General features: G+C 38.0%; 1 protein-coding gene and 1 long non-coding RNA gene across 3 annotated transcripts in view; one reads left to right on the top strand and one right to left on the bottom strand.

Moving 5' to 3' along the window:
• Positions 1 to 3884: 3884 nt before the first annotated feature.
• LOC145548726 (uncharacterized) lies at positions 3885 to 8515 on the bottom strand. Its single transcript, XR_014084732.1, has 2 exons — positions 6480 to 8515; positions 3885 to 6044 (listed from the first exon to the last, which is right to left on the bottom strand). It is a non-coding gene; the product is annotated as an uncharacterized LOC145548726 (long non-coding RNA).
• Positions 8516 to 17154: 8639 nt separating this feature from the next.
• Positions 17155 to 25912, top strand: part of gal3st3 (galactose-3-O-sulfotransferase 3) — a 44004-nt gene continuing 35246 nt past the window's right edge. The window contains exon 1 of one of the 2 annotated variants that reach the window (XM_008427911.3): positions 17155 to 17440. Coding sequence is in view for 1 of the 2 variants with exons in the window: in XM_008427910.3 (XP_008426132.1) it covers positions 17435 to 17440 (6 nt within the window). In the remaining variant the exon portion in view is untranslated. The remainder of the gene's footprint in view (positions 17441 to 25912) is intronic. The other variant, XM_008427910.3, reaches the window with a different exon arrangement.

A 25912-nucleotide genomic window follows, 5' to 3' on the forward strand; every position in this document is an offset into this window, starting at 1 on the left:
TAATTGTAGAGTTCTGATATGACCTAACATTAGTTTTCAAGGTGTTACTGTGCTGATAAAAGAAAAACATACAGTTTGGATGGCATGCTTTTTTATTTTTAAATGAATATGCTACTTCATGAAAAATGTATTTTTCTTCAAATGCAATGCTGTTCTGTTAAAGATATTGACGATGTATGAGATGTGATCAAAATGGCAGCACAGCAAAAAGGATGTCATAAATTTATAAACCTGCTTTCTGTGAAATACAAATGAACTTCATTGTTTTGTTCACCAAGTGTTGCATAGTACAGTTGATAACAGATACTTAGGAATTCTTGATAAAAAGTAATTCAATTTTTTTCTCCCTGTGAAGTTAGATAAGCCAGTAATGAGAGCAAGGAAGCTACACAGCACAGGTCACCAGGCTGGGACTCGAACCTATGATGTCCACGTGCAGGACTGAGGCCTCCATACATGGGTTGTGCTTTTGCACCACACCACCAGAACTTTTCTTGTTTTAAGTTAGTTATAAATAAAAAAGTTGTATTTGCTAAATTCCAAAAAAACATGAGAACATTTTTTTTTAGAGTTTTTATAACTTTCTTCAAATTCAGCAGTTTATCTACTTTTGGTTATTAGACCTGTTCAAATGAAAAACTAGCTTAATTTAGATTGAAAACCATAACAGAAAAGTATTGGGTAAAGTAACATTTTATTAGCAAAATATTACAAAAAACATTTGTTTTGCTACTCCAAATAACATGGCCATTAGAATGACCTAACTTTTAAAACAAACTTTGAGATTGAATATAACCTTGTATGCACCAGTAAGTTAGTATAAAAGATCATGAACACTGTTGCTTTTGTGGTATCAAAAATAACATGTCATCTCAGATGCAAAGATGGAACAAGTACTAATTTTTAATAAAATACCAAAAATCTGTAACTTGTCGACAACAAGGACATTGGTGCAGGTGTTAGATCAATTGCTCATTTGTGAACATGACAATTTAGCTTGAATTTGATCAAATAACCTCAGCTTTTGCACTGCATTCTATAGTTTCTATTTATAACATTAGGAACAAATGGATTTCTTTAAAAGCTGTGTGAAACAATCACACAGCTTGATTGATGACAGGTGAACAGCACATTTGCTTAGTGACAAGAACATTTATAAAACTAAGGAAAATGTTGAAGAATGTTTTCTATAACTTTCTATTGTACATTTGGATTCAACAGCAAATACAAAAGATTAACACCTGAACGATCCTTAACAGATGTGTGTTGAAAATAAAAATGAAAAACAAAACATTTTCAGACATAAGAAATTCAAAATGAACTGACCCATATTAACCATTTGCAAGTGTTGAAACATTGTGTAAGAGTTTCACTATAAATCAGTTTCTTGTATTATTCCACATCTATTCTAGACCCAATTACTAAATAACAAATAAATGTATAAGTCTTACTCCTTACCAAAAGAATTTGTGATTTAACTAAACTGTCACTTAATATGTGTTCTACTAAAGAAAGCTTAAAAGCTAGTTTTATTATAACTTTATATGTCTCTAACAATATTTTTCTTGTTACCATTGAATGTTTCTATCCAGCAGCTGGAGATGTGAGATCAAGTCAAGATGCTTTTGGATGTAATAAACAGTTATTCATTTGTTTTGTGTGGCAACTTCATTGTATAATGTGAAACTATAGGTACAATAAAAGAAACTTGAATATTCTTAGTCAAAACTGAGATTCCAACAGAAATGGGCAACTTCCATCAATTTATTTTAAACAGGAATAATTTCTCTCAGTTCAAAATACATATTCTTTATGTTTCTTTGCAGTTCTGCTCTACTCTGATTGAACATTTCAAAAGTAGTGCATTCCAGTATGAATCAAACAATGTCCATTACCCAGACATTGCTTTCAAGAACTGCATTGAATTCAGAACGAAAATCTGGGAAGTTTTCATAGCTGTCTGCTATTTTCAGAGTACTTCCACATGTGTGTCCCATAGGTCTTCTAGTGAACTCTGTCATATCTTGAAATTCCACAAATATACTGTTTGTTACAATAAGATCAGTCCAAAGGAGACATCGACACATGAAAGTCCAAAACAGAAAAAGAAGCAAAGGGGAACACAAAATGTTGAGATTGGATGGATACATAATGACGGAAAAACTACCAAACAGGTGAGAGCGAAGCAGGGAGGAGGCACTAGAAAAATTCAAATGGCCACTGATGCTGGATTAAAAGACATTCTTCAAGAAGGAAAGACCCTTTTTTTTCCTGATGGTACATCGCCTAAGGGACCTGAATCAGATTTTGAGTTTGAGGTTTGGGACTTTAAACAGAGCCACCTTACTGAAGACACCAGCCTGACTATTGGCAAAATGTATGAAGCAGCAAGACTGTCAATGTTACGCTTCTACATTGCAACAAAACCAAAAGATCCAGGAGAAGATAACAGTGACACATCTGAAGTTGTATTTGTGTTGGAAAGCAGTAGCAGTGAATTTAATCCACTGCAGGTGGTGGAAGTCAGGAGTAATTCTGTTGAAGTCCTACATGGTTCAGAACTTTTAGATGATTCAGAAATTACTTTTGGTCCCATTCTAGATGCTGAGGAAGATACAGACGACACATTAATCTATGAGGGTTTTGTTGTTCCCCCCAGTCCAGCAAATCCAGAAGATACAATCATGATCACTGTACGCTATGCTGACACTTTACATGACCTTATTACTGCATTCTCTGATGACAAGATTATGAGTAAAACACTGAATGTAAAGCGCATACTTCCAGACAACACAGAAGAAGCAGGCACTGGCTCAGGATTACTGAGAGATGTTCTCACTTGCTTCTGGAATGAATTCTATGAGCGATGCACCCTTGGTACAACAGTGAAAGTGCCATTTATCCGTCATGACTTTACCGCTGAAAAATGGAAGGCAGTTGGGCGAATCCTTTTGAAAGGCTACCAAGACTGTCAGTATTTTCCAAATAAAATTGCAATCCCTTTTCTTGAACAGGTGCTTTTCAGTAATGTTTACAGCGATTTTAAAGCACATTTTCTACAGTTTGTGAGCTGCCAAGAATGTGAAGTTTTGAGGGAGGCAGTTAAGAATTTTTCTGCTGTTGACCTTGATGATCTTGTGGAAGTTCTTGACAATTATGGCTGTAGAAAAAGAATCACTCCTGAAAGTTTTCCTAATATTCTTGATGAAATAGCTCACAAAGAGCTTGTTCAAAAACCAATGTTCGTCATTGACTGTTGGAGGGAGATCATCTACCCACATCTGTCCCTCAGCCCAGAGGCACTGAACAAGCTGTTCAAAGACCTGCAACCAACTTCCAAAAAAGTCTGTCAGCTGCTGAAATTTGCTGTAGATTTAAATCCAAAGCAAAAGGAAGTAGAGAATCATCTCAAAAGATTCATAAGAGAGCTGGATTACATTAAGCTTCAGAAATTTTTGCGATTTTGCACTGGATCTGATCTTATTGTAACAAACAGTATATTTGTGGAATTTCAAGATATGACAGAGTTCACTAGAAGACCTATGGGACACACATGTGGAAGTACTCTGAAAATAGCAGACAGCTATGAAAACTTCCCAGATTTTCGTTCTGAATTCAATGCAGTTCTTGAAAGCAATGTCTGGGTAATGGACATTGTTTGATTCATACTGGAATGCACTACTTTTGAAATGTTCAATCAGAGTAGAGCAGAACTGCAAAGAAACATAAAGAATATGTATTTTGAACTGAGAGAAATTATTCCTGTTTAAAATAAATTGATGGAAGTTGCCCATTTCTGTTGGAATCTCAGTTTTGACTAAGAATATTCAAGTTTCTTTTATTGTACCTATAGTTTCACATTATACAATGAAGTTGCCACACAAAACAAATGAATAACTGTTTATTACATCCAAAAGCATCTTGACTTGATCTCACATCTCCAGCTGCTGGATAGAAACATTCAATGGTAACAAGAAAAATATTGTTAGAGACATATAAAGTTATAATAAAACTAGCTTTTAAGCTTTCTTTAGTAGAACACATATTAAGTGACAGTTTAGTTAAATCACAAATTCTTTTGGTAAGGAGTAAGACTTATACATTTATTTGTTATTTAGTAATTGGGTCTAGAATAGATGTGGAATAATACAAGAAACTGATTTATAGTGAAACTCTTACACAATGTTTCAACACTTGCAAATGGTTAATATGGGTCAGTTCATTTTGAATTTCTTATGTCTGAAAATGTTTTGTTTTTCATTTTTATTTTCAACACACATCTGTTAAGGATCGTTCAGGTGTTAATCTTTTGTATTTGCTGTTGAATCCAAATGTACAATAGAAAGTTATAGAAAACATTCTTCAACATTTCCCTTAGTTTTATAAATGTTCTTGTCACTAAGCAAATGTGCTGTTCACCTGTCATCAATCAAGCTGTGTGATTGTTTCACACAGCTTTTAAAGAAATCCATTTGTTCCTAATGTTATAAATAGAAACTATAGAATGCAGTGCAAAAGCTGAGGTTATTTGATCAAATTCAAGCTAAATTGTCATGTTCACAAATGAGCAATTGATCTAACACCTGCACCAATGTCCTTGTTGTCGACAAGTTACAGATTTTTGGTATTTTATTAAAAATTAGTACTTGTTCCATCTTTGCATCTGAGATGACATGTTATTTTTGATACCACAAAAGCAACAGTGTTCATGATCTTTTATACTAACTTACTGGTGCATACAAGGTTATATTCAATCTCAAAGTTTGTTTTAAAAGTTAGGTCATTCTAATGGCCATGTTATTTGGAGTAGCAAAACAAATGTTTTTTGTAATATTTTGCTAATAAAATGTTACTTTACCCAATACTTTTCTGTTATGGTTTTCAATCTAAATTAAGCTAGTTTTTCATTTGAACAGGTCTAATAACCAAAAGTAGATAAACTGCTGAATTTGAAGAAAGTTATAAAAACTCTAAAAAAAAATGTTCTCATGTTTTTTTGGAATTTAGCAAATACAACTTTTTTATTTATAACTAACTTAAAACAAGAAAAGTTCTGGTGGTGTGGTGCAAAAGCACAACCCATGTATGGAGGCCTCAGTCCTGCACGTGGACATCATAGGTTCGAGTCCCAGCCTGGTGACCTGTGCTGTGTAGCTTCCTTGCTCTCATTACTGGCTTATCTAACTTCACAGGGAGAAAAAAATTGAATTACTTTTTATCAAGAATTCCTAAGTATCTGTTATCAACTGTACTATGCAACACTTGGTGAACAAAACAATGAAGTTCATTTGTATTTCACAGAAAGCAGGTTTATAAATTTATGACATCCTTTTTGCTGTGCTGCCATTTTGATCACATCTCATACATCGTCAATATCTTTAACAGAACAGCATTGCATTTGAAGAAAAATACATTTTTCATGAAGTAGCATATTCATTTAAAAATAAAAAAGCATGCCATCCAAACTGTATGTTTTTCTTTTATCAGCACAGTAACACCTTGAAAACTAATGTTAGGTCATATCAGAACTCTACAATTAAATTATAACAGCAATAAACTTTCATGTTCTAGAAGAATGACATCAAAAATATGTTTTCTTGCTCACAAAATGTCTTTAAATGCAGTGCAGAGGGCACCTATCAGACATTACAAAAACTATCCAATGGCAGGACTGAGATAAACAGCAACACTTTTTTAATTATCTTTATGCACACTGAAAGTTGCTAAATACTTTGAAGTATTTCTTCTCTTAACTTTATATACAAATCAGCAGCAATAAGCGGATCTCTTGGGGGCTCCCAGTTGTTTTCTACCATAAGCAGACAACAAAGTTCAAAGACTGTTTCATCACAGGGATATTGGCCTTTTGGTGTACACTCTTCCATACACACAGCGACCTCCTCCATAGAAACAGGTTTGAGTCCATCCTCAGCCCTGTGCAGCTCTGGAAATGAGTACATCACCACTGGTCGACCCGATACTGCACCTCCACTTGCCCGGATTTTGTGCGAGTTCCATGTGTTCACAACATCATCCAGGTCATCCTACATAAAATCATCAGAGTATAAATGTATGAAGCTAAATATGTAATAGTAGCTTTTGCTAAAGATGAGGCTTATATTAATCAGCAGATATAGAAAATGACCTCTAATTAAAACCAAGCAACAAGAACAAAATGGCAATTCCAAAACATTTTATTCTGTGTGAAATGATTCCCCAATCTATTGTAAAATTATTAATTAATGGATAAAACTTATTTCTGAAACTATACCCAAGGAAGTGTAGGGGAACAGATTCCCAAGTAATTTCAACTATTTTACATAAAAACTGATGTGCTTAATGCTTATGTGCTGAGAAGGTGCTGTTATGTAAACTGGTAAAATATATAAAAGCTTTTATTATTTCTGGTAAACATACCAGATTTGCCTTTAATACTTTTTAAAACAGAGACATTATAGTGAACCAGTAAACACTTTTACCTGAATAAGATTAAGAAAGCAGAATTGGATAAGGCTTTTATCCAAAAAGTCTCCTGTAAAGTGACCATCATCCAGAAAGGTTTGAAATAAGTTCATCCAAAACTGTGCACTCTGTTTGCGGAGGATTGACCACCAGCCTTCTATGCGCTGGTTGGATGTACTTCTTCCATAAAGGAAACTTTTGTCCCCTGCAAAACTGTCTGTGTGGTTTCGCCGCAGAAATATCTGCATTTGTTCAACACAAATGTTTTCTGTGCCTCTGTCAGCACGTATCCTCTCTGGACATCCGTTGACGCATAAAACTGTTTTCAAATAATAACTTGCAATCAGTTTGGAGTCATTGTTTGTGGTATAAGCCTCCATCCATAAAACATGTCGGCTAAAACCATCTATACAACCACTGATAGCAATACCATAAGGTTTTAGTTTATCATAGCCATCCATGTGCCAGAGCGCATTTGGTCCTCTACAATTGTACTGACGTCTTCTCAACCGTCGTGCTCGTCTCAGTTCCACACCTTCTGGGTCAAACAATTTGATTAAATGTCTCACAGTGTCTTGTGACACCACAAATCCACGTTGAACCGCACGAAGATGTAGCCACCGATAACCTTGCATTTGTCCATTAGTCATTATTTGTTGTTGGACAAAGGCCAGCACTTCTTCGAGGTCAGACTGATTCTTTCTTCTAAACAGCCCAAGTCTTCTGCAAATTCTTTTTAGAGTTCGATTACTTAATATAGTATGATGACTGTGCGCTAAAATGTGAAGGATTTCTTTGTTACTTAAAGACAGTCTGAAGTAAAGCGTAATGATGTCATCCAAATCTGACATTTTATAGCTTCTTTCACTTTAAGAAGGGAACAGTCTTTAGCAGAAGGCCTTTTTTTCCTTTTTTGGACAGTTTTTTGCTTCAGCAGAAGTTGAAAACAGCAATTCCGTCTCCATAATTTTCCAGCTTTGCTGCGACATCACAGTCAATCTGCACACAAACAGATGAGAAAGGACAATTATTTACACTGCAAATCGATGTTAAAGTTACCCTTAAGATTGTATCCTTAGGTCCCTGCATAAAGCGATTTACTGTTTTGGGGAGAATTACAGTAATAGCAGCAGAAAAATGTTCAATCCTCTATTTTAATGAAAAAGAGGAAGGACTGGATTGATTAGCATGCAAGTATAAAAACAGATTTGGAAATATACAGTATCTTTAAGGTAAAAGGTGTCATGCATAAAAACACACAAGGAAATATTGTTAACAGTTCATTTTTATTAGAAACATTAAACATCACATTAAGTTTGGTTTTGTTAAATGAAGCCTACCATTGCCACACCTGTGCAATAAATGTACTGATAGTGAAGCTCAGGGAGTGAGATGTAATTTCAGTCCAGAGCTGACACATCACAAAATGCAGGAAAATTATTTCGTGGTTTTCATAATGTAACTTTTTTAAACTCCGTAACACAAACATACGGTAAGACAAAATAATATATGCACTTTGGTGTTGGCAAATATGGTGAAGGGATCTTACGATCAGATCTACAGCCAGCCGCAGATCGGTGGCTGTATGACTTGCACCAGATCGATGCAAGTCATACATTTTCCTTTTAAATATTTGCATATATAAACGTTTCTGTCCTCCACTGAACTAAAGGTTGCACAAACAGCAGACATCTTATTTAGAAGGTGGCTGACACAGCTAACCTTAGTTTCATTATAAAACATTCAAACAGAAAAACAATAAAATAAACGCACCAAACACTTACGGGACAATTCCAGCAATCAACAGCTGTTCCATCCTTTATTCAGCTTTGTGATTTATCATTGCAAATCATGCTTATTCCTATAACCGCGCAAGCTAACAAACATGCTAACAACTAGCCATAACCGTTGTATTTAGAGACCAAACTATCTCATTTGATTTACTCACCTTTTGTTCTTCCATTAGTGCAATGGAAGCTTCGGGGACTCCTCTGGCACGTAAAAAGTCACTTAAATCAGACATCTTTCTCCAGAACGTCAGTTAGCTGTCCGCCACAACTCACATCTGTGGTTCTGAAGCTGGTTGCTCGTCTGGGTCACAATTTTTTTTTTTTTTTTTTTTTTTTCCTTTTTTTTTTAAAAAAAAAAAAAAAATGGGCCACTCATTTTTTTTTTTTTTTTTTTTTTACTTTTTCCCCTCTGAATTCGGAGAAAAAAAAATCTGAGCTACTGAAAAAAAAAAAAACCTGACTTTTTTTTTTTTTTTCCAGTGGCCCTAATCCTCTTCCGTATATAACTGAAAAAGATGAGTGGATATAACTCAATTTTGGTCAGAGTTTCACTAATTCAGTAAACCTTTGGGTGTATTGTGAAGTTACAACATTGACTTTAGTTCATTTGAAGTAATATGTAAGGATTATTATGCGACATTGTGGATTGGCCATCGCTGTTTCCCAAAATGCATTGCAGCAGCTGGAAATGGAGAAGGTGAATGAATACATAATGTTTTCATTTTTGACACAATTATTTAATTTGTTGTAAAAAATGGTTTATGGCAAAACAAGTAGACTTTTAAAGCTTAATCTTTGCTACTTTAAAATGTGCTCCAGAGTTTCCAGAGCAGTGCAGCTCCACTAAGATTACTAGCTGTTACTTTTTCTTGGCGTGTATATTTATAGTAAGAACATTTTTAAACTGTATTCTCAAAGTTTGGAGCACTTTCGCTTTTGCTTGTACTTTCAAGAGCGCAACACCAACACATCCAGGTGGTCATGCTTTGCTTCTTTGGGTCGAGGTGACTTGGTGTAATCTTAAACCTAGCACAAGCAAAATGATGGGGGGTTAGACCAGGAAGTCTGCATCTGTACGAGTCAAAGGAGTGGCCAAGTCAAAGTCTGGACTTAAATCTGATTAAGTTGCTCGAAAATCCTGCAATAGGGCTGAATTAAAACATGCCAGCTTTGGCAGTGAAAACTGGCAGCTGACGGGAATACTCGATTCGAAAGGTGGCACAATCAGTCATTGGATTTAGTCACTTACCTTTGGATCGATTTCTTGTTTGTTAAAATATGTTCTTATTTCAGTTATCTTCATCTAACATTAAAATTGGTTTTGAAGATCTGAAACAATTAGGTGTCAAACACCCTCCCCCCAAAAAACACAAGTAAACTTTAAAGAGGAGAAATCATTTCATACAACCGTTGAAAGCACAGCAGCTTAAGCCTCTCAGGAAGTGAGCTTGAGAGGGGCAGATATACGCAGAGTAATGATGATTGCTTTACTGAGTGTCCTATAGTTCAATCTCATAATGCACGCTATCACTACGTTGATCTGCAGATTAAAACACCGCTTTCGATCCCATTTCAGTCAAACTGTTTTATAAACGGGGGGCTTCGTCACGTAGCGTTTACGTCGGCGCAGGAATGCCGCCACGTCCAAACAACACCTAGAGGTGGATGTTTTACACCGAGGAACGTGGAGCAGCTGCTCAGTCAGAACACAGCCTCCTCTGTATCTGATGGCTCATTGGCTTTGACCCTTGACCTCCCATCCTGAGAGGCCTGAGCTTGCCGTGGGATAGGCGCAAAACGCACAAGAGCCACATTTCACTCTCACTCTATTCAGCAAATAGGAAACGAACAAAAACGTCTGTCCTCGACTAGATAGTCTACACTGATCTCTGTTCAGAGGGAACAGGGAAGGGATTTTACCTGCAAATGCACACATTCACACTCAAAAAAAAATGCTGGAAAGTGAAACCTAATCACTGCACTTAGCTCCAAGAAGGGAGCCAAAGGGGGAACGAAAGAGGAGAAAAAGGGAAGATATTCGGGTGGATTGGGGACAAAATTTGAGTTGGGGTAGATGGAGGAAGTGGGGGAAAAAAGAATACAAATGAGAAAGGGAAAAAAATACAAGTTGGTAATGAGGAGTGTGAGAACTTGCGTGTGTGTGTGTGTATTGGGGGACAAGTCGAGAAGTGCTGACAGGCTGCGATGACAGATGTGCTCAGAACAGTGGAGGTTTTATCTGTACTAATAAACGAGCCACTATATTCCAACCTCTGCTGCGACGGAGCAGCAGAGCTGACCTGGGGTCTGCCGTAAACCCGTCTTAAATGCTCAGGGAGGACGCCACAACTCCTGTTTCAATCACCGAGCGGAGCAGCAAAGTTGACCACATTTTATTTTTAGAGCGAGAAAGACGCGGTTTCCTTCAAGGAGGAGATCCGTGCGCTGAGACCCACCAGGCCCCAAAGCGAATGGCTCAAATAATCAAATCTAATAGATCATACATATGCTAAAGCACATCCGGAACAAGACAGAGTTAATCAAGTACTCAGGAGAGAAGGAGTGTTGTCTGCCTGCTCTCTCTGGGGACATCCCATTTAAATCAGCAGCCTATTCAATATTTCTGTGTGTAGCCGGAGATGGATTTCGCTTACTCATACTTTTCATGAGAAAAAAGAAAAAATTAAATATGTGAATTTCAGACAATCTTCATTTGGAAATCTTTTTATAAGCTTACTACTTTATATCTTTGCACTTATATTGACTCTTTGCACGTGACGTCACGCTCTTCAGACCTCCGCCATCACGACTGACGTCAAAACAACCAATGCGCTCCTTTAAAACTAGTCAAAAAACAGATATCTGGCAGCCTAACATCGCTTTTATTTAGTTAGTTTCACTTTAAAAATGGCCATAGGGCTCTGCGCTGTCGGATGTAAACAGGCAAGGATTGAAACCAAACTTGTAATTTTATTGTATAACTTTTAAGGCGGAAAGTTACGGCGGCGATGGATAGCAGCCGTCAATCATAATGACTGGCAGCCCTCGGGATCTGCGCCAAACGCTTTTTACAAGGTAAGACGATTCACTTTCATATACTTTATAAGCAGTGGAGCAACTACACATTATTCAGGTGGATGCGAAAGCATAAAGGAGTCATGGGTGAGGCCTGCTCTGCGAGGTGTAAGCTCAGAAACTGCAGCCCTGAGGAGGAGCAAAGGTGTTTTGCACAGCTGAACGGTTGCCACAGGAAATTCAGGGATTTCTCAAACATCCATGAAAGCAGTAGTTCAGGGAATAACATTATAACATGACGTAAAGCTCAAAAAAGTCAATTTTCCCCAATGCTGTCCCTTTAGTAAATTGATGTCGTGATAAGGAAAGAGCATTGTCTGGAAATGTTGAAGCCACATCTAGAGGCATCAACCAGGATGTAAAATATTTATTTCCAATGGGTCATCTGAATGGAAAATGACTTGATTCAAATTGCCAAATTAGTCAAGAACAGCAAAGATGCTTGGGTGTGGCCATCTTTAAACATTCAAATCAATCCTATAGAGAAGTTGTTTGTAGATCTAAAATGGCATGTAAGAGCGAGGCGGCCTGCAATCTCTGTGCTCCAACCTTGTCAAACGTTATAAAAGGCTAATTGCTTCCCTTTTGGCAAATGGGATTTGAGTTTGTAAAGTTTTCAGTGTGAGATTATGCTTCTGCAATAAAACATCTTTTTATCTTCTGCACATCTTTAGCAGGGTGCAAATATTTTAGTTCTTAGCAAATCACTACTGTATAGGAAAGTGGTTACAGCTAGATCAGCTGACCTCTCTCCTGTTTTACTGACAGCAGCCCCCACAGACCTCATGACACTGAATTATTCAGCTCCAGAGGGCAGGGGCGTTGGGGCCGGCTGGCAGCATAGGGTCCCTGCAGAGGTCAAAGTAATGTCCCCGCCCAGTCAGAGCGCTCTTCATGCCTGCTGATTGCACTGGGATGGCTCGAATGGAAGATGAAGTGAACCGTGTCAGGGGACGCTTCCGGCATCAGCACAGCACACCCCCACCTCTGCACAGGAGACAGAATCCCTTTCAAAGAGTTTTGTTGCCTTGCAACCCTTAAGATGACAGTTGTGTGCTTAAGTAATATTTTATCAATCAAATCAAAGCAGTTTTTGTCTGCATTCTGGCAAATTACTTCAAATTACTTCAGCTGTTCAATATTATTTAACTTTAAGAAGCAGTGGCGTGCACAGACATTTGGAGGGCCAGGGGTGCTGAAGTATTAAAGTTTTAGAATCCTGGGTTGTTGAGCTGTTTTGGTTTTTCATTTGTTTCTAGTTTCATTATTATTTTGTGTTAGTTTCTCACCTTGGTCTTGTTCCAGTTTTCCTATACTTCAGTTTTTAGTGTTTCTAGTTACAGTATGATTATTTCTTGTTTATTGTTGTTCTTTGTTACTCCAGTTTTATCATGTTTCTCAAGTGTTGTCACTTTCTCTCCCCCTCTCCTCAGTCTGCCTCCTGCTCACTCCACTCACACCTGCAACCCATTATATCATCAGTCCAGGTCATTTGTTCAGCTTTCAATCTCCTCAGTAATTAAGCACTTCATTCTCAGACACTCCTTGCCGGTTCCTCTCATACACTCCTGTTACTTCTCCTCATCCCATGTACCCCTGGTTCTCATTGTTGGGTTTTTCTGTTCGTGTTAGATTATTGTACATTTTTGTAAATTTTCCTCATCATTTTTTATGTTAAAACTACAACATGAGCCATGCTCCCAGCTCCTCTCTGCATTTTGGTTTGTCCTCTAGCACACTCACCATGACAAAAATGGCACTTGGAATTGCCCGCTGCCTTAGTAGTTTGAGATCTATTACAGACCACACACAAAAAACAATTCCAGAATGGCACTTTTTTTGACCGTAGGAAAACAGGGCCGTTAAGAAGTACTCATCGAGTATTTATTCATATTTTTAAGGTTTGGAGAACATTTATTATCTTGAAATGGCTCAAAATGAAAAAGAGTTTGACACCCCTTCACAGTCCATTCTCATGAAACCATCCATCCATCCATCCATCCATCCATCCATCCATCCATCCATCCATCCATCCATCCATCCATCCATCCATCCATCCATCCATCCATCCATCCATCCATCCATCCATCCATCCATCCATCCATCCATCCATCCATCCATTTTCTTGCGCCCTTGTCCCTTAGTGGGGTCGGGAGGGTTGCTGGTGCCTATGTCCAGCTAACGTTCCGGGCGAGAGGCAGGGTCACATGGACAGGTCGCCAGTCTGTCGCAGGGCAACTCTCATGAAACCCAATATTCTAATATATTGCCTAGTCTTGCCGATAATAAATCTCTTTCATCAAATCAGATAATAAATCCCCCAATCGATCAAAAACCGGCCCATTCAGCTAAATTTGTCCATTTAGCAAAGAGGTGTTGTGCATTATTGCTGACCAACAAACAACCTGAAAAAAATCATAAGTGTAATATGGTAATAGAAGCAGGGTGTTTAACAAACAGTGGACAAACTCTACACTTCATCACAGAGAGGATCAATAGGAAGAAAAGACAGTGCAGCCTCATAAAAGACTAATGTTCTTCCCAAGAATAATAACCCATACAGAGGAGCCAATAACGCTGCAGCATTGGCGTGGAGCTCTGAACACAACAGCTCAATAAATCATTGCAGCACACATCATTCCTCAATCTTTCTGGCATGTTTGCACATCAGCAGGACACTGGAGGAACCAAACTATACCTGGTAGTTTAAAAAATGTTCATCATGGTAAAAAAAAAATAAAGGCAATGAGTGAAGGAAAGCGTGATGAAAAGAAATCATCCTCCGGGGTTCAATCTCTGCGGGACTACCAGGAAGGAAGGCATTAAGAGGAAGAGTAAATTAGTACTGCAGTTTTTATAGACTTGTGGGATTCTTATTGGATGCAATTTTAAAAAGCAATGCAGGTATTTTTGAAAACTCTACAGGAAAAGTAGAAAAAAAAACGTTCTGATATTGATTTTCAGATTCACAACCACAACCACAAACTTCCATGTGTTTTATTGGGGTTTTGTGAGGTAGATAAATGCAAAGTCACACATAATTGTTCATGGAAAGGAAAAATATGCATGTTTTTTTTCCATTTTTGTTTCTACCAATAAAGTGTTACAGGGTTTTCCCCTCGAAAACTTAATAAGCCTGGTGATTTTGAGTTAAAAAAATCTTTAAAGCTGACAAAAATTTTGAAAATATCACTTGATAATTATGTATTATTGAAAGATTAGAAGATTAATACCTGAACACCAACTCTAAAGTTTGAAAAAACATATAAAAAAGACTTAAATAAATGGGCAATGCTTAGCCTGGTGGGGACACAAGTAAAGCCTGGTGACCCGCCAGGCTTATAATGAACTGTGGGAAACCCTGGGGTTAAATTTGTCTTCAACCTTATCAGTGAATATGTTGAACCAAGTTTTGTCTTTATTATTAGCCTGCTTTGATCAATATTTGTTATAAGTATCAGACAAACTTTTTAACCCACCTATTTAATCCTGAACATGTGCAGCCATTTTTCTCAGTTAGGTTAAGAATAATGGGGTAAGAACAGGGTTGGTGCCTGGTTGATTGGCTATCTTCAGCTATCCCAAGCACTCTTTTACTACACAAAGGGTACGAATAATGCATGGAGGCCTCATTCTCAGGTTTGCCTTCAGGGCTTGTGAATTACAAAACACCCCATTTTGCTTCAGATTTAAATATTAGTCTTCACAATTAAACAAGCTTCGGCTTTCACTTCTCTACTGTTCAGAGGACAAGCGAGTAGATCTAAAGACTTTCCTAACTGAATATTAAATCATTAGTTTACGACGGAGTCTCTGGCTTCTAATAAACAGTATTTCTAATATTTATTGTGTATGCTGTGAAAACAAGGGCGGCATGCAGAATATATGATCCTACCGCTTTCCTGGAAGCATTCCCAAAGCCCTGCGAGAAATATGCTTCAGAAACACACACACACACACACACACATAAAACACTGTCCTACATTTTTCAGAAATGCTTTGATTGAACTGTTGACATGTTTTGAGCTTTAATCGTCTGTTTTAGTGTTGAGTGAAATGAAATGTCTTGTTACACGTTTTGCAGCGCCGGGGTTCTTGTAGATCTTAACATTTTTTTAGTTTCCACACAACTGCCAACCGATCGGCTCATGTACTGATGCATTAGTATAAATATTTGAACTGTTGTATGTAAATGTATCTCCAAACAGCAGTGATTGGTGTGCGAGAAGGTTTGTCAAGTACTATTAGTGTTTTACAATCCAAGTTAGCACAAGTACAACACGTGTAGGAATAAGCCATGTTGTTTAGGCAGGAAGAGATTTAAAATCGGAGCGTTTGTCTTTGCAGAGAAAATCCCTTAACTGCCTGCACCACAGGGGCAACAAAGTCCTCCAGCTCCTCTGAACCAAATATAATATCTGTGCAACAACGCGGCATTTCCTGTCTGCTCAACCTTCAGAGATTAACTACAGCAACAAGCATTGCCAGGAATCACTCACATATCATTTCCTAAATATCTCTCTGTGCTTATGTATGTCCACACCAAACATTTTCCAGTGCAGAGAAGGCGGCAAAACCAATTGAAACATTTGCCATATTTTGAAGAAAACTGACCTCAAAGGGCCAGTTTGTGCCATTTGTCAAATGGGGCACACTAAAAGCCTTTTGATTAGAATTTCCTTAAACTGAATCAAGATTTACAGATATGGCATATGACTCTATAAAACTCAAAAAAAGTAAAACCTTAGTCTCTCTAAATTCTCCTTAGGTGTTGATTTGTGTTTGCATGATTCTTTGTCCTGTGCGTCTCTGTGTTGCCCTGCGATGGACTGGCGACCTGTCCAGGGTGTACCCCCCGTCTTGCTCGTTGATTGCTGAAGGTAGGACCAGAAACCCCCTAACCTCACTAGGGACAAGCGTGTAAGATCATGGATGGATGTTTTAATCAGAAAATGCAGCAGAAACACATCTACCGTTTATGTTAAAGTGAGACGTCTTGTATGTACACAAGCTGTGTGGTAAATGTTAATGTTACTTTCTATCTGCTGAGCCTGCTGGGCTTTGTGGAGGTCAAGTGAATATACAGTAAACAGTAGATATTGTCACTGAAAGTACTTTACCCCGATCTGACATATACACTACATTAAGTCTTGATTTAGTATCTTTATGTTGAGGAAAGGTGTGTATTCTGCCTAACTGTGTTATTTTGTAATTATGCATCTTTATACTTTTACTTGAGTAATTTTTTTTTGAGTTAACTACTTTTTTTTTAATAGATAAAAATATATCGAAGTACAGGCATCCTATTGAATATAATTTTTGGGTACGATATCCAGTGAGTGTGTATGTGCATGGTTGTTTGTTCTGTGTTGTCCTGTGGTCCAAGGTGTACCCTGCTTTTTTCTAAATACAGAAGCATGTGCATAGTAATGTTTTTAAAACTACATTAAACATAAAAGAATTAGACAAATGAACAAATAAAATTCACTTCACACACAAACCAAACGTACCATTTACAATAACACAGCCAACTATGCAAAAAAATGGAATAATAATAATGCGGCTACTGGAAAGCAGCGATTGTCCAAGAGACACAAGTGACACTCGGGCCATATTTTAAATAAACATCCTTTAATTATAACCTGAGTAGAGATTTGAGCACTTTCTTTCTACTTCTGCTCGGTTTTAACACTTTACCCCTCCGACTAGATTAATATTCCCTCGCTTTCCCTCACGTATTAATGCGCTTTTTCTACCTCTGTATCATTATGAACGTGTAAGCGCGCGTGCCAACTGAACACGACCATGCGTCATAAGCACCAGCGCGCGCGCATTGGCTACTTTACGACGGAGGGACATCCACACACACCCCAGTCAGAGGGAGGCAACCGCTGCGAGGAGTCAGAGCCGAGGCACCCGAACAAATAACCAGACAGCTCCCCGAGCCCGGACACCCATGAGGCAGAGCGCGAGGGGGAGCACCCGAGGCTTCCCTGCCGTGTAAAGCCAGCCGGAGACAGAGCGGAGCGGAGGAGCGGGGACGGACGTCCAGCACCGGCGGGAGGAATCACCGCCACACGGCCGTTATATGTGAACGCCGCCGCGAGATGAAGGTGGGTAACGGGTTCGCTCCCATTGTGTAATGACAGCATCTCTGCCCTCCATGGCTGCTGTAGTACCGCGTCTTAATGTGGTGTAGATGAAGGGTCCGGTGGGAGACGTGATGGGGATCATTTAAAGGTGTTGCTTGTTTTTTGTTGTTGTTTTTTGTGTTGTTTTTAAACGGGACACTTAACTCGTTTGAGGACAGTTTGAATAAGAGCGGATTCGTGGATCCGAGCTGACACTCTCCTCTCCTCCCCTCCAGAGGACATGTGTGTCATTTGCCTGAGATTGGCGGCGGAGTGATTTTTACCCTAAAAAATAATCCCAATTTGGCGTGTCCCAGATTTGGTGGAGTGAGACCTCCGGAGGGGAATTTGAATGTTTATTTTGTCCTGTAACTCTGTGTTGTACACGGAGAGCCGTTAGTCGGTGGATGGTGATCGTCTCCTTCGATGCCCGGAGCTTGTGGCACGATGATTGATATAGCTTGTTCATTCTGCGCCTCAACGTTTAAACGCCTATGTTTAAAAATTAAACCCACTAGGACCCCTTGCAAAAAGGAGAAATTAGAAGTGGAAACCAGCTTTGCACCCGGAGGACAATTAACAAGAAATTGTTTATTGTCGTGCTGTCCCTGCTCTCACTGTTCAATATTTTCCACCTCGCATAGGAAAACTTTCCATTAGTTGATGGGTTTATGTATAGATGTAGCTTTACTGGACTTTTTCCATCTACACTCCTGGATGTTATACGTCTTAGTGAATTAAAGCCTGTACCAATGTTTACGTAAAAATCAAGTAGCCTATAGCTACTAAAGAATAACACATTATTGACCTTTTTTAAAATTTCTTTTGCTGTTTTGTTGTAAATTATTTAAATGCGATAAATTCTTAATTCCCACAAACAAGCTTCCACACAAGCACATTTATCTGGTGACATCACATGAGGTAAAAGGAAGCTGATAACAGGTTTATTTATTAATTTACTTTGTCCGTTTGTATTATTTTTTTTGTTTCTTTCTCTTTATGGTGTTTTGAATTAATTCCATCCTTCATTAGTCCTTATGTGTGGGTGCAGCAAAACATACTAGCCGTACCTGAGAATACTGCTTGCATTGAAGAAAAATTTGTCAGCAGGAAGGCATATGGAAGTGGTTTTTGAATATGCATTTCAGTGTCAAACACCAGGGAAGATGAAAAACAAAAGGTTCACAGGTTTATAAACAGATTAAAGTTTAGAAAAATCCAGCTCAAACACATAATGTCAGAACTCCTCTTTTTCTGCCTTTTGTGATGTCATCGGCCCAAACAAACACAAAGCCAATTTAGCAGGTTTGTTTTTTCTCAAGCGTGCTTCTTAAAATCTTTTTAATTTGTAAAATCTTCATGAGGAAAACCAAAGCTTATCATCCAGCTGTGTTTTAGTCAGTCTAGATATGTTTTCTAAAAAACCCCAAAAAGAAACAACATGCTGGTAGTTGCATCTTTTAGTTCTAAACAAATAACAAATTTGATTAGTTTGCTTGAAATGTCTTACATCAGCAAGTTCCGTGATTTATGCAATTATACAAATCAGTTATAAATTGCACCAACCAATTAAACCTATCAATTAAAGAGAATTATTTAGAACCACATCCAGAAACTAAATGTGAATAAATAAATAGACTTTATGATTTCTCAGTTGAGTAATTTTATATTTCATCCTAAAGTAAACCCAAGGTCTAGGAGTCACATAGAAAGTCCATTTATTTCTCTTTCATGCCTGTTGACTAAGACAGTAATGCCACAAGTTCAGAAAAAGCACAAAGTAAAAGATGATTCACTTTCTTAATGTTCCCAGCAAAATGCTGCTTTAGTCTGAGCTCACGGAGGTTTTAAAAAAAAGCTCTAAGATCTGAGAAGTTATAAAAGCTTCAAATAAGTGACACACTCCACCCAACCTGTGTGCTTTTCTTGAAAGTTCCTGCTGACTTTCCGCAATCCCTCCAGCCTAAGGTCACGTCAGGAACCTTGGTCCGGCTTTGTGCAGGCTTCCATTGTGAATTTGGATCAATACCTGTTTTCTGAGGTATCTCCGTTTTTCATGTTCGGCTTCTTTACTATTAGTGTGATATTTGCCTTTTTTTCTGCTGCTTCTCATTTCACTTCTTCTCTAGACTGGTGAAATGCTCCCTGCGTGTTCGGCTTCGCATCACAAGCTCAACAATCAATAAGCTCTGTTCTCAGCAAGAAAGAGGGGATTATTTTATTCATCATATTCTGAAATCTATTCCTTTATAGCAGAATATTAGATCTAAATTAATGACAATTATTTTCAGAATCCATCAGCCGCATATTATTTTATAGTCACATTTAACAAATGTTCATTTTGTAGTGATGCAGGCCATGTTAACCAGGTGCTATAGAGTACAGTAATCCCTCGTTATTCGCGGGGGTTGGGCTCCGAAAATAACTCGCGATAAGTGAAATCCACGAAGTAGTTTTTACGATTATTATACAGCATAATTAAATACTCTACATTGAAACCAAAGAACAAAACCTGTTTTCAGGTCAGCGGTTATGCGTGTTCATCAATCTGGCTTTAATGTGATCCGGAGTCGTGTCATTAAAGCATCTCCTCCAACCTGCCCCACGAGATTCACAGCTGTATCTACGGCAGAGCGATGGATCTCATCAACCGAGCCTCCGGTCGGGTCCTGCGCTGCCTCTGGCCACAGTTTTTTCCAGCAGGCATTAAAAGTTTTCAGCTCTTATCTCCTGAATGGAATGGCCAATCTGTATTACTTATATTTAAATACCGTAACGATATTGGCACACAGGTAGAGAAGGAGCTCGGAGACTGTTTAGCCCAATCATCACGCAGTACACAATGCACTGTGAAAAAAAACTGCACAAAAATTTCCACGAAGCAGCGAGACCGCGAAAGGTGAACCGCGTTATAGCGAGGGATCACTGTACACTAAAGAAGCCACTACTGGTTACATCTGGATCATTTCTATATTAAAACTGCTTCAATTTTGTGCCACAACTGGTTTTAGGAAAAACTAGTTGTTTATATATATAACATATTAGGGCTAGAACAATTAATCGAATTAATCGTGATCAAATTAATTGTGATTAATCGATTGTTGAAATAATTGTCAACTAATTTACAGTAATGATTAACTGATTAATTGTTAACTGGAGTATACAGATTCAAAAAGAGGCAATTTTCTGACAGAACAACACAATGACGCTGATGCTAAAACTGTAGGCAAAACTCTGCAGGTGGATTAGTTTTAGCTTCCTGTTATCTGGTATGAATTTTCAGTTTGTAATATCTTTATGGTAACCAGCAGTCCTACTACAAAGAATGCTTTATACGGCGCTTTTTGAAATACATGCTTCACATGAGGAGGATGCACACATTCTCCTTCCTAGTTGCTATTCTAGCTGCTCTCTCTTGTCTCTCTACCTGTTTGGTTTTCTCTGCTTCTTCTCTTCCACTAAATAACTCCGAGCTTAAAGGAAAAGCATGGAAAACTATTCAGGAATACGTAGTAGCACTTGTCAGATTAACTATATATCTTATCACATTTAGGTGAAGACATTTTTTTCTGTTCCTTTTTATATCTTCTTCCCTGATGGTCACTGTAGCTGCATCTATGGCTCTCTTTTCTCTGTCAGTTCTCGGTCTTCTCAGCTGCATCTCTCCATAGTAACAGCTTCGTTCAAATAATAGTCGTAAGTAGTTAAATTGCCCAGATCATCTCTGTGTTTGCCGAGATGACACCACTAAGCTGTTTGCTTTGCATTTTGTTGATTCTTTCCTACAACTATTTAATAATTTTGGTGCCTCCTTCTTCTCTCCTGCCTCTATCCCTTCTTTCTCCTGCCTCTGTTAATGTTCAGTCTTTTTCCAGAATAATTAGTTATCTGCTATACATTTCTGTGACAAATATTGCATCAAATAAATAAAATAAATAAGGACAACTTAAAGCTTGAATCTTGATGTTGACCAATAGGAGAGAAGCTGACTCTGAGTGGCCACCCACCAAGCTCCCTTTGCTCTTTGTCACTTTGCATCCTGCAAAGAGTCAGAAGGAAAAAACAGAAAGAAAATTGTAAATGAGCGAATAAAAGAGAAAACAGGAGAGGTGAAAAGGTAAAGAGGGCATTTTAGAGGGGAAAATAAATTAATATATTAAAACAAGTGTAGCTCTCTTTGACAAATGCTTTTTTAAGTAGCAGGCAAAGCAGAAAATACAAGAAAAACAAAAACAACAGTTTTCAAAGATAAAATTTTAATAAACAAAATTGTTTGGCTGAGGAAAAATAACAAAAGAAACAAATTTCAGCTTTGAGAAGTACTCTCACAGTGCTCAGACATTACGTTGTACAGGTATTGCTTTTGTTTTCATTGTAAAGCTTTACATCCTGCATGCTCCAGTGAGTGCTGCTGGTGGTAAAACAGATCATTTGTTTTTATTTTACTTTAAATAGACAAAATCCAGGCATCTGAACTGATCGAGGCCTGCTTGTCAGTGATGCCGTTATTGGCTGAAGTGACATCTTCAATTTTAGATTAACTCAACTGGGGCAGTGAAATGTTCAAAAGAGTCTTTCATCTTTAAGTTCATGCTGTGGTGAGATCACCATGCTCTCCTCACTCAACATTTACATGTAAATGTCTTTTATATCCATTTTATGTAGTATAGTTCTTGTTTGCATGTTGGTGCAATTATTTCGACTTTTGCTTAGCAGAAAGAAGATGCATGGTTTCATGTTTGCCACATGCATGTGCTGTTTCTGTAGTTTCTACTGTCTGAAACCAGGCATGTTTTGAGCCTGAGTGCATTTATTGTTGTTTGTCTCTGTGCTGCCTTGTGATGACCTATTGAACACTGCAGGGAAGCACCTGTGACTGTGTAAGGATTAAACAGATACAGATGGCTTTGCTCCGAGGAACGTTGGACATTGTGTGTAACATAGATAAGCAGAGTTGTCGTAGAACAATCTGCGATAAATAAAACGCTGTACTAGTTTTCTCGTCTTTTGCAATGAGGATTTTACCACCTTAGCTGACCAGATTTATCTGTTTAGGTTGATCATTGTGTGTCTTTTTTTTCCCCACCTCAGTCAGCTAGTCCACTGCTTCTCCGGTCACTCTGGTTTATCTCTTTGTCTGTCTGCATCACTGTGACTTCAGGTTAGCGAAAAAAAGAATTTTAAGTAAATAAAACGAGCTGAAGGAAACTTGCTCTAGCGTCTGCATGTTATTTACAAGTCCTTGAAAATGTAGACAGAGTGATGAATCCTCTGTTTAGACAGTTTAAATGGAAATGAATTCGGAAACAAGGAGATAGAGGAGTCAGCCTTGAGTAAAAAATACCATTGTTTTTCCTCTATTTCGATAATATCACAGAAATTTTAAACGAATAAGTGCGAAATGCTTTTATTTGAAACAGAAAAGAAAGAATTATTGCCAGCTCTAACATTTACTGCCATATTTAAATGTCATTTAGACTCGAGCTTGAGATAAAATACAGAATAAGCTTTAGATAGTAACTAGTTTGAGGGACAGTTTTATGTTTTTTCCATTTTATAGCACAATAAGGAACAACGTTACATCTTGATTCATATTTTTGGTCTAGTTTCTAGTGCAAATATCTTACTACACTTGAAATGAAACAAAATTTGAGAGCTTGTTTTAAATAAATAAATCCTTAATATTGCTTCACTTGTAACGTGGGAAAAATGTAATTGTGAAATAATCTGCCAGTACAATAAGTACTTAAAAAAACAAACAATATTAAGGAATTATTTACTGAAAATAAACTCCTCTTTCTAGCTTTGTTTTAGTTCAAGTGTACTAAGATATTTGCTCTGGAAACCAGAGAAAATACTTGGTAAGATTTTTCATTTTGTAGTTTTCAGTTATTATCAAAATGCTGTATACTGTATATCAAACATGAATTAAACGAATTTCAGCTTCTCAATTTGACACCTTGAAATCGGGCCTCCGTCTCTTTAAGAAGCTCCTACTCTTTTCCGACACTCCGCCTTCAACACGTCATCACAAACATTCCTTGGAGCGTTTCAACTAGTTCACGTAATAAGCTCAGCAGACTCGCAGCAGACACTTGAACACGAGGCTACAAGAAAAATACGTACAGATGCAAAAGCACACCAAGCTTCATAAAAGAAAATGAATTGGTTCTCGCTCCACGCTGCTGGTGTGAGACGTTATCAGACTCTAGGTGCCCTTTAAAGGCTAGCGCAAAAAAATAAAATAAAATAAAAAAATACGTCCAACAGTCACTCAGTTAACTGTGTGAGTTGGAATGTGAAATCCCTTAATGGTCCAGTGAAATTTAGGAAAGTTATGACACATTTAAGACAGCTTAATGCTAATATTACTTTTTTGCAGGAGACCCATTTGCGTAAAGCAGACAGTGTAAATCTAAGCAGGCGATGGTCTGGTCAGGTGTTTCAGTCTAACTTCCAATCTAAATTGAGAGGGGTAGCCTTCTTGGTTGGTAAACAGGTTTAATTCACGGCATCCAGTGTTAAAACGGACGCTGCTGGACGCTATGTAATAGTGGTGGGAAAACTGTACGCACTTCCAGTTATTTTAGTCTCGGTATATGCTCCTAATCGGGACAATCAAACATTTTTTAATACGCTTTTTTCAAATTGACCTAATATTTCAACACATAATCTCATAATTGGGGGAGATGTGAACCGTGTGCTATCCTCTCTTGATCGTAGTACAGTGGGAAGGACCTCTCTCTCTAAATCTGCCCAGTCAATTAATTCATTTCTTAACACTTACGGAGTGGTTGATGTGTGGCGTTTTCAAAATCCGACCCAAAGACGGTATTCGTTCTTCTCCCCTGTTCCTAAGAGCTATTTGCGGACTGACTATTTTCTCCTCGATAAACGGATTCTAACTTTAGTGATTATGGAGCGATAGTCATTCCTGACCATAGTCCGCTTATAATGCAACTGAATGTTCCTGTTACGCAATTGGTCTATCGTCCTTGGCGACTTAATCCCTCACTTTTATCTGACGAAGACTTTGTCGATATGCTTGCTTCCGAAATTAAGTTTTTTATTGATGTTAATCGGACTCCTGGGATGCCACTCAGCACTGTTTGGGAGTCATTAAAGGCTTACCTAAGAGGTCAAATCATTTCTTACTGTGCAAACAAAAAGAAGAAAGGCATCGAACGGCTAAAATTGCTAACAGATCAGATTCTACAATTGCACAGGGAATGCTGCCATACTTTTACACAGGATTCATTTAAGAAACGTATATTACTCCAAACAGAGTTTAACATTTTATCTACCCAACAGGTCGAATATTTAATATCCAAATCTAGGTATGGCTACTATGAGCATGGTGAAAGGGCTGGACGCCTTCTTGCACAGCAGCTACGGCAGCGCTAAGCTAAACAGGATATCTCAGCAATAAATGATGAGCATGGTGTAAAATGTTGTGAGAATGCTGGAATTAGTCTATGTTTCAGCAAATTTTACCAATCTCTGTATACTTCTGAAGCCTCACTTAACCCAACTCAACTGGATGACTTTTTTAAAGATATTAAAATCCCTTCACTAAGTTCTGACCTATCTAATAAGTTGGAAAGAGATTTTTCTTCAGCTGAGATAAACTCTGCAAATAAAACATGCAAAATGGAAAATCTCCAGGACCAGATGGTTTCCTGGCAGAATTCTTTAAGAAATTTTCGGATTTACTTTCTCCCCTGTTGTTATCAGTTTTTGAGGAATCTCTTGCCACACAATTATTGCCGCCGTCTATGCGTCAGGCTGTAATTTTGTTGCTTTTGAAGAAGGATAAAGATCCCTTGAGCTGCAGTTCATATCACCCAATATCGTTTTTAAACACTGATGTAAAAATTCTTACAAAGATGTTGGCAAAACGAGTCGAACAGATTATCCCCACAATTGTTTCACCTGACCAGACTGGTTTTATTAAAAATCGGCAATCCTTCTTTAATATCAGGCGGCTGTTTAATGTGTTGTATACTTCTGCTCCACCCGATCATAATTGTAATGAAATTTTAATCTCTCTGGACGCTGAGAAAGCGTTTGACCGGGTGGAGTGGAACTATCTCTTTAAGACCTTGGAGATGTTTAATTTCGGTCCTAAATTTGTTTCATGGGTGAAGCTGATTTATACCTTGCCAATGGCTGCAGTACGCACTAACAGTAATCTATCCAGTTATTTTGAACTAAAGCGTGGTACGAGGCAGGGGTGCCCACTTTCGCCACTCTTATTTGCAATTGCGATTGAACCACTTGCAGTGGCTTTGAGGAACAGCCCCAAGATAAAAGGTATCAATCGGTTTGGCACTGAACATAAAGTTTCCTTATACGCTGATGATACACTTCTTTATATTTCGGATCCCTTATCTAGTGTTCCTGAGTTACTTATTTTACTTCAAAAGTTTGGAAACATATCTGGCTACAAGGTTA

The sequence above is a fragment of the Poecilia reticulata genome, chromosome 18, assembly GCF_904066995.2.
Source record: "Poecilia reticulata chromosome 18, P_reticulata-male-v2, whole genome shotgun sequence".
Classification (NCBI taxonomy): domain Eukaryota; kingdom Metazoa; phylum Chordata; class Actinopteri; order Cyprinodontiformes; family Poeciliidae; genus Poecilia; species Poecilia reticulata.